Here is a 9,731-nt window from a genome sequence, read left to right on the forward strand (position 1 = left end):
AGTTTCAGGACTCAAGCTTGTAATTACCCTACCCTATCAGTGAAAAATAATAAATGATGAAAATAAGCAATTTGGTGCGCCATTTACAACAAAGGAACCCATGCCTCTACCATCTAGGTCAGGCTATTATTCAACATCTTTTTCGTGGGGAAAGAAACAAAACCAGTACCCAAAACCAATGAAGCCTCACCCTCTCCCGTCTCTGGTTAGCCGTGGTGTCACCACCTCCATCAGTGAGATCACCGCCATCCCGTGACCCAAACCCAACCTTCCTCTTGTCGTGAAGCGTCATCGTTAGTCATCGAAGAGGTCCTGAAAGTTCCTTAGAATTCAAGCCCTCTTTCTAATTTTTTCACCGATTCGTCACCAACTAGATGGCTGTGGATCTCACCGTCGTTGTCATTGGAATCAGCTCCTCGTCGCGCCTCGATGTGGTGGTCATCGGTGACCGGCCGGTGATCCCCTGTAAACAGGGGAGGATGTAGTAAGCCCCGAGCCAAATACACAAAAAAGTGAAATTTAGTATAATATATTAAAGAAAAATGGAAAATATAAAAAAAATTTACACCTATTATTTTTAAGAAAAGAAAATTAAAATTTTAGATCCATTTATAAATTTCTAGATCTGTCAAGAAAATATGAAATGGAAAAAAGGGGAAATCATCAAGTTAGTCCTTCAGGATTGGTAAGATCTTAACCTTGTTTTCTAGTTTCCATGTAATTATGTTTATGTCTTAATAGTAGTTATGTTTATGTCTTAATAGTTCCAATAAGATTAATTTAGTCTCTAACCTTGGTAGCTAAATACTTTTTTTGTGGCAAGGGAAGTTATTTGGATTCAATTTCGTAATAGAGATGGTTCGAGTTCATGAGAAGATTGAAGGCTTGAAATCAAAGTTAATAAGCTTGAATTCGAGAATAAGGAGTTTCTAGCAGCATAGTTGACTATTTTTGAAAAAGGCATATTTTTTGTTTTTCGATGTCTTGGGTCCGTTTTTGAGGTTATTTTCGTCAAATTCGAACACAGTAAGTTGTTTTCATCTTTTTACCTTCTGATTTGATATGTTTCACAATTAAGTTATGTTTCTAATGTAATTCATTTTGATCAAATGGAAATTTAAATGGCTATCCGATGTGGCTTGAAAATCGAGGTAATACATTACTACCTTTTGCATGTTTTATGGACCATGTTGGTATTAATTAATGCATGGATGAAAACCTTTGGTCATGTGTGTAGTTAATATTTCTAACCTCGAACCGAATGTGGTAAAAAGTAAGTAAACTAAATAAGACTCAGATTACTCATATAAGAAACTAGAAGGCTGATAAGAAATAATTTCAAGCTCAGTGATTAACTAGTAAAGTGATTAACCTCATAATCCTTAAAATTATGATTATTCTTCGTTAAAAGTTTTATGGCCAAAAAATAAGAAATTATGAAATTGCCCTTGAGAGGTAAAAATAACACGGACTGACCCTAATAGTAAACTTTTCCTGAATATTCATATTTAACTTGATAAAATTTCTAATTCATATGTTAAATTCATGATTGTTCAGAAAATTCCTGATAATCAGTTCGTAACTTCAAAGAAGGCATTAGACCTAAAATCTCTGATTTTTGAGCAAACACCATAAGACTAATTCATAAGAAGTACTCTTTATGTCAGAACTGTTCGAAATGATTGAAAAATGAAAATATTGGATTGGATGAAATAACCAAAATACACCTGGATTCCAAAATGACCAAAATACTCATGAACTTCAACCTGATCAAAATACCCCGAGCTCTGATATGACCGAAGTACCCTTGAGCTCCATAATGGCTAAGATACACTTAAGGTTCTAAATTATTTAAATATCTCCACGACTTGGAATAAGGGAATATCTTTGGATAAATTCTGGAAATACTGATAAAATTAAGGGTTGTATCGCTCCTGAAGGTTGAAGCACGACCTAAGCATATCAACCATGCTTGCTACTATTAAGATTCGAGAGTTAGAATAATTACCGCATGAATATATTTATGTCTCATCAGCATCTGTTTAATGAAGATTTGTGAAGGTGGATTTGTTCGGCCACATAATGCAATCAATATGAAGAAATCAATATCCGTGAAGTGTTCCTACCAGAGTCTTGCTAAGTTCTACAATGATGAGAAATGTTTAACTCGATTGGACTCGGAAGTCGATAATTTGTTACAAATATGGAATATTGTAAATTATCGTTTTACTTATATTGAGTGATAAAGAAACTATATAAAATTTATTAGCCTTGTATTCGGTCATCAATTAATAATTTTCAATTATTTTATTTAAATTATTATATAAGATACGTGACACCATAATCAGAAATTTCATAATAATAGAGATAAAAGATTTTAAAAATTGTCTGCTAACAAGTGATTTGTTGGATAAAAGTGTAAAATATAAATTATAAGAGTAAAATACATCACATGTAATTCAATTATCAACTCAATTATAAAGGGTCATATTTTTCTTGAAAATTACAATTTAATCATTTATTTAAAATATTATTACAAATAGAATATAGTTATTAAATATTTAAAATAATAGTGATGTGGCTTGATATAATAATTATTTTAGTCCCCAAATATATATATATATTAACAATTTGGTCATAATTTGAAATATTCCAATATATTTAACCGTCTGATGAAATTTATCCAAAATTATAAGGGTAAAGTACACAAATGGTCCTCCGACTATAGAATACTACTTTTTTTAGTGCTCCAACTATTAAAAGTTATAAAATGGTCACTCAACTATTAATATGTTCCAAACTCGTCTTTTTCCATTAAAAATTGACAGTCGCTTGAGTTGGATGTTAACATGTGGAGTGTCGATTGAGATATGATAAAATATGATCTTAGAACCGTTTGAGTTGCATTTTGTGGATCGACTCTCCGTTTATATTATGTCATCGAGTCAGTACTTGAAACACTATGCCATCAAGCCAGTGCTTGAAAGCAATGGCGGTGCCAATAGACATCATTAAAATATGATTTTATCATATCTCAATCAGCATATTAATGTCAAACTAGACGACCATCAATTTTGTAACGAAAATGGACGAGTTTGTAACATATAATAGTCGAGTGACCATTTTGAAACTTGTAATACTCGAGGGACTCAACAAAGTAGCGCCTTATAATCGTAGGGACTATTTGTGTACTTTACCCAAATTATAATTGGTGAATTATTATTTTTTATTAATATGAGGTGATTACAAAATAGTATTTGTTTGAAAGACTCTAAACCATTTGATATAAACGCTCAAACATTATTTCATGAGTATGACACCTCTAAAAATAACAATGATTTATTTTACTAATGCGGTGAATAATAATTACTTCATAAAAGTGGCTGGGTGGATAATGTTATAATTGCTTTCTTGTGGTTGGGGGGATAAAAGTGGTAAGTAGTGGGTTAGGGTTTTTTAATTCATTATCTTTGTTCATAAGATTAGTGGATGATATAATATGATTAATATTATAAATTTCAAAAGGTATATAATTTCAATATGATATTTCACTATGTAAGATGATGAGTAAAAGGTGTCAATTTTGGCCACACCAAGATTTTGATATAAATATTTAAAATGTCCTAGACGATTCTGATTATTGTCAATTATTTTGTATTAAGTAAGACCAAACACCTATAATTTTTTTTAAAACTATCTTTAAACAAATAATTTTAAAAAGTTGAATTCAAAAGTCGATTACGCATGAGAAAGATAAAAGTTCCATCACAACGTTTAAAATTGATAATTATTTTAAAAAATAATCAGGTATAATCTCATGCTTATTAAAATCTCCAACCGTTAAATCAACACCGAATACAACCGTTAAATCAACACCGAATACATGTTACTATCCTAGGTTTGGGTCACATTTTGAGTGGCGAGATCTATGCCCGAAGCCCCGGATATTCTAGAACCCGAGATCTCAAGATGAAGTATTTCCTTTCCCTTCTTTTTTGTTTGTTTTTTGCTTTGTTGTTTGTAATTTTTGTGCTGAGAGGCATAGAGGTTTCGGCCAGGGTTGTGGATGATGGTAGATTGGGGCTGCTCGGTTTTAGGCTTATAGGCTTAAGAATATGGGTTGTTGTAGCAACTTCGGGTAAACAGGCTGATGACAATTTGTGGTCAAAGTGAGTTGATGGGGTTGAGAGTTCTGATTTTGCTTGTGGTGGAGAGATGACGGTGGCTCGGTTTAAGGAGTTGGGATGACGGGAAGACAATAGAGATAGAGGTCGAGTTATGAAACAATGGCGGACACAATGTGTACCGGAGCTCAATGGTCGTTTTGATGGTGTTTTCGACTGTGAGAGTGAAGCTTGAGAGTAGTGGAGACTGTCGGATGATGGTGGCCGAGGGGAGTATATTTTAAATCTAAATTAAAATATTTGTAATTATTTTATAAAAAAAATTATTATTAAAAAGTAATTTACATGAAGTTAATCTGAATGACAAAAAAAAACCATGTCCAGATCGACTAGGCATAGGCATAGGACGGGTTCATCATCTAGCAAGAAATAAGATAACAAGAGGAACAGATTCTCTAATTTAATTGATCTCTGTCAAATCCTACCATTCATGGTAATTCCAGCATCCTACATGATTCATTGTTTGATAGATTTGATAAAACTAAGTACCCTATGCATACCGTTTTCACCCAAAAGCTGAGACATCATAACGGCATCGCTTAATAGCGGTCAAAGGAAGACGGGTGACCTCCTCCCATGCCCGGACGATCATAAGGGCCGGCCCTGTTCCGGTAGCTTCTTCCATCACTCCGTGCTGCTGGCCCTCCACTTCCATACCTATCACTACCCCTTGGTGCAACATCTCGAAACCCTCTCTCTTTGCCATAACCATTTTGAGTGAAACAGTCTGGAACCCCGTATCGATCTCCCGCAGGGGGATACCTGCATTATTTATGGAAGCATTAGAATTGAAGATATTATATGACAGATGATGTCAAACCTGTGCAGTAACATTAGGTAAAATCTTATATACCTGTCGCCGATGAAACGATCACGGCTCCCATATCTGTCATCCCTGCTGTCAAAACGGTCCCTATCACCAAAGCGTCCGCCATCATAACGGTCATCTATGTACCGATCACGATCTCTGAAGCGATCACCACGGTCATCAGCGGCAGCGCCACCGTTTCTTGAACGTGAAGAGAACATGGCGCCACTCCCACCTCGGCTACCACCAGCTGAAGGACAATCACGGGCCCAATGCCCGAAGCGCCCACATCTGAAGCATTCATCTTGTGCAACAGGCCTGTCTCCACCTGCATGGCGACCCCTGCCACTTGATGAGTAACCTCCTCTATAGCCATGATCAAGATCTTCACTCATCTTGGGTTGAGCCTTATTCACCGAGATGGTGCGCTCTCCCAAGTCTCGCCCATGCATCTCCCTGATAGCTTCATCCATGGACCGGCGATCTGAAAATGTAATAAATCCAAATCCACGAGATCGCCCTGTATCTCTCTCCACCATGATCTACAGACACCAACACACACAAAAAGCTCATACCAAACAACAAAGAAATTGTAAAGCAAGTACTACATGATTATCGATTTAAGCATTTTAACATACAAGAAACAAATAGGTACCATGCACCATTTGTATACTAAAGGATAGAGGAAAATTACATCAAGTAAATTTGAAGAACATCAGTCTAGACAATTATGCTTGTGAACTATTGTGCCTACTTATATCGCAAGATAGTTTGAGTTTACCATAAAATGAGAAAAGTTGAAGGCAATATGGTATAATATGAAGTTGTAAAATTTATAGAACAAAATATATTTCCAGTAAAAAATAATCAACATCATCTATGGAAATGAAATAAATGGACTTCAAAAACATAGTATACGGGGAATAAAGAAGGAAGCATAACTTACTTTCTCCTTGTTATAGTTGGTTATGCATTGATATGATGACATGGCCAAGATTCTTAAAACATAACAGAAGATTCTGCAATTTTTTCCTTTTCTAATCTGATAAAATATGGATCTGACCTTAACACATTTCCCACAGGATCCGACATAACTGTTTATGCATAACTTATCAAAACCGTGGTCAAACAAATGGTTTTCTTTCTGATTTTCCGTTTCTCTTCCTCTTTATAGTTACATTCCCACCAGTCAGTGTTAGAAAACAATAGACACTATGGTTTCCACATTGAGCTAAAATCAATCCTTACCAAGCCAAAAACATTTTCCATATCAATCTATTTGTCTGCAAGGTATAAATGACATGAGAAGCAGATACATCATCAGGCCTCATATGCCAAAGTGTACTACTCATATCTGTGTGCAATCAGTTAGGGAGGAGAACTTCGAAAGTGGGATCACGAAAACTGCCAAAAATAGCAAGTCCAGTATCTTACAGTTTCAGCATTCTTGGTCAACAGAACTGGATAACTTTGAAAAGGCTCTCACAATAAAATCTGAGGGAGATAACAGTCGCTACAATAATATAAGCTCCCAAAACTTAATGCTACAGAGAGCGCTTGATCTATTATCTGCCATACAGATGCTGTCCCTGAAAAAGAACAGATCTGGTTCTCGGAATAAAAAAATTTCTAGTTCTTGAGGCTTTCATCAGAGGTAAGAGAAACAAATTGGGGGTTGCTAAACCGATTGGGTGAACAGTGGTACAAGCTTGAAAGATTAACAAAACTGGATCAAAACTCCCATGGAAAACATGTCCACAACTAATCTGGAACAGAGTCCATTTCTATTCTGAACCAATTGAGAAATTCAAAGGAAATCAACAAAGAAACCTAAACATAAGGCTAAATAGGGATCTTAAGTCACACTAACCACATCAGCCGATATGATGATACCAATCCCATCCAAAAGCGATTAACACTGCCCTCAGGAAAACTACATAATCATGCATGACTACACAGCTGCTCTTTGTCATCATCTGGAACATAGTGGCCCAGAAAATTGTACGCAAACGAGTAGAGACAAAGGTGGCACACTCCGCAACAAAAAAAGGTCAAGCACATGAGAATTGTACAGCAACTTAAGGCTCCACAAGGACTTCACAAGTAAGGAAGGTCTAGACATGCTTTCATATACACTAGAAAAGGAAAAGACGTCTTGACAGAACTCCGGTCCTCTTGGAAGGCAAATCAACCGATATGATGATACCAATCCCATCCAAAAGCAATTAACACCGCCCTCAGGAAAACTACATTATCGTCCGTGCACACACAGCTGCTCTTTACCATCATTTGGAACATAGTAGCCCAGAAAATTGTATGCTAATGATTAGAAACAAAGGAGGCACGCTCCGCAACAGAAAAGGTCAGGCCCGTGAGAATTGTACAGCAACTTAATGCTCCACGAGGACTTCACAGGTAAGGAAGGTCTAGACATGCTTATACACTGGAAAAGGAAAAGACATCTTGACAAAACTCCAGTCCTCTTGGAAGGTAAATCGACACAAATCGATGACTCATTTGTTGTCCATGAGAAAGAAAAACAGTGGTCTTGCCATAAAATTTTCCGAACCAACTCCATAAAGCCTTCAATGTGATGCTTACCAAAAATGGCCACTTAAGAAACAATGCATGTTTCTTCAAGGCAAAAAACTTAAGGCTTGTTCCTTCATGCAAGGATCCTTTAATCGAAACAAAACAGTTTCCCCATAACATAATTTAAAGAATCAGTTTTAACTTCACCTCCCTTCCATGAACCATACACTTAATTTAAACAAATACTTTGTACTTGAACATTACGAATAGGGATACTTTGCACTTCAACAACTTGATGCAGTCACTGACCAAAAACCCTTCCTAAAAAACCCATCCACGGTATGTCAAAATGTTCTTAGAGCAATTCAAAAAGACAAGAAACAAGAAAAAATAATTTGATAAGAGAGAAACATGAAAACTGAAGAAATTATTTATCACCCCAATACCTTATAAGCTTGCAAAACAGGTTCTACTATTGATATATAAAAGCAGTTTCTATATCAACAAATATGTGAAACATAGGCAGGAGACTTATAGCTGTGCATGTTTACAGTACCATAGAGAATTTGATATGATAACCACCTTTCAGAAAAAGAATACACAAATTTAAAAATGCATAGAACATACATTATACTGTTGGATAAATGTCAATAATGACTTGCTGTAAGCTTCACTACTCAATAATTTAATCCAATCTTTTTTCCTTTTATTATTAAAAATTTTGTTAATGTCAAATAACAAATTTTAGGCAAAGGAGTAAAGTTTGTTCAAATTCATGTTTGAAACCCAGTGTTACTAAACATATCCATAGATAAAAAAGAAAACACAATCCATTAGGTACAGCATACAATATTCAACCAAATTGAAGACAAAATCAACAACCCATTTTCCCACAAAGTACCCAACTTATAAATTCCCCACCAATTACTCTGATTAATTTTCCTGGCAACCAAACATAATATGATAAGGAGCGGAAGGGGGAAAACAATTTGTTTATTATTTGAAATCAAAAAAGGGTACCTGAGATTCAATAATTTTTCCAAACTGACTAAACGCATGCTCAAGCTGTCGCTCGGTGACATCCCATGATAATCCTCCGACAAATATTCGGTTCTCTTCTTTCCCTGTCATCCTTTACAAACAATTCTTCTTTCTTCTTTGAAAACCTGCAAATGAGAGAAAATAAAGCCAAAAAAAAGGATTAAAAAGATAAAATCTTTATCCGTTTCCTGAGAAAAAAAATCCTAACTTTCCCGAGAAAAGAAATATTATTCTTTTGTTTACCTCTCTCCTCTTTTGGCTTCGTGGTACTGTGGTTTTCTCTTTTGCGGTATTTTTATGAGAGAAACCCTAGATGATTTCGGGTGACACGTGAAACCTTTTGGGTAAAGTACATTAGAGGTCACTAAACTACAACACAATAATCCTCTTGGATTATAACTATCAAATATTTTAAAATAGTTATTAAACTTCCTAAACTATTACAAAAATATCCCTGAAACGTTAAAATAATAATAAATTAAGGATACTTTTTAATATTTTGATCATTTTAATATCATGTCCTTTTCCTGCTCTATCTACACTGCAGAAACAGCACTGAAACAATAGGAGAGAGGAACTTTTCTCGACACTTTCTTTTTTTAATACTTTCGAACCTGCGAACTCCGCGTTATTAGCACGACGCTCTAACCAACTGAGCTAATAGCCCTTCGGTTTCCATTTAACAAAAATAAAATTTGTTTTAAATAATAATATGTTTTAGGTAACAGATTGAAATTAAATAGGAAATTAAAAGTTCCGACACTATTTCGTTTCAGGGAGATTCGTTTTCCTATCAATTTACCAAAGCTAAACCAGCTCCAGCTCCAGTCACGACAAGGAAAGGCAGTCCGGAGAAGAGAAGAGAAAGCCAACGTTAAGCGTGGGACTCGGGGATAATAGTTCCTTTTTAAGTCTTTCTATAGCACTTCTCCATTTGATATGCCAGAAAGAAAACAACCAACAACTCCGAGTGCTAAAGGAAGCCCATCAGCGTATTCCACTACATTGCTGTCGGTTCCGACACGGCCATTTGTTCCCACCAGATGATCTTCACTAGCACCTGCTTCGTTAGTTGAACCATTGCCTTTTAATCAGATTGTATATTGACGCCGTTTGAAAACAAAAGTGTGAAAAAGAAAAAATTGGCCCGTGCAGGTTTCAAACCT

At 35.5% G+C, this 9,731-nt stretch overlaps 1 protein-coding gene across 3 annotated transcripts; it reads right to left on the minus strand.

Moving 5' to 3' along the window:
• Positions 1-4,559: 4,559 nt before the first annotated feature.
• Positions 4,560-8,828, minus strand: LOC120174532 (glycine-rich RNA-binding protein RZ1C-like). 3 transcript variants are annotated; one of them, XM_039181345.1, is made up of 4 exons: positions 8,809-8,828; positions 8,545-8,690; positions 5,038-5,534; positions 4,560-4,946 (listed from the first exon to the last, which is right to left on the minus strand). In XM_039181345.1, the coding sequence occupies exons 2-4, from the start codon at positions 8,653-8,655 to the stop codon at positions 4,724-4,726; spliced, it is 831 nt and encodes a 276-aa protein (XP_039037276.1). In that variant the 5' UTR covers positions 8,656-8,690; positions 8,809-8,828; the 3' UTR covers positions 4,560-4,723. The 3 variants fall into 3 exon arrangements, with proteins under 3 accessions (XP_039037276.1, XP_039037275.1, XP_039037277.1); XM_039181344.1 differs by lacking the exon at positions 8,809-8,828 and having other exon boundaries at positions 8,545-8,772; XM_039181346.1 differs by lacking the exons at positions 8,545-8,690; positions 8,809-8,828 and adding an exon at positions 5,939-6,961.
• Positions 8,829-9,731: the final 903 nt, after the last annotated feature.

Source organism: Hibiscus syriacus, unplaced genomic scaffold (assembly GCF_006381635.1).
Source record: "Hibiscus syriacus cultivar Baekdansim isolate YM2019G1 unplaced genomic scaffold, ASM638163v2 tig00112114_pilon, whole genome shotgun sequence".
In the NCBI taxonomy this organism is placed as follows: domain Eukaryota; kingdom Viridiplantae; phylum Streptophyta; class Magnoliopsida; order Malvales; family Malvaceae; genus Hibiscus; species Hibiscus syriacus.

Excerpts from the sequence above, each read along its gene's own strand:
- LOC120174532 (XM_039181345.1), bottom strand. The coding sequence starts at position 8,655 with ATGACAGGGAAAGAAGAGAACCGAATATTTGTCGGAGGATTATCATGG. Across the intron at positions 5,535-8,544 it reads GAAAAATTATTGAATCTCAG|ATCATGGTGGAGAGAGATAC; the intron begins GTACCCTTTTTT and ends TGGTGTCTGTAG. Across the intron at positions 4,947-5,037 it reads GATCGTTTCATCGGCGACAG|GTATCCCCCTGCGGGAGATC; the intron begins GTATATAAGATT and ends TAAATAATGCAG.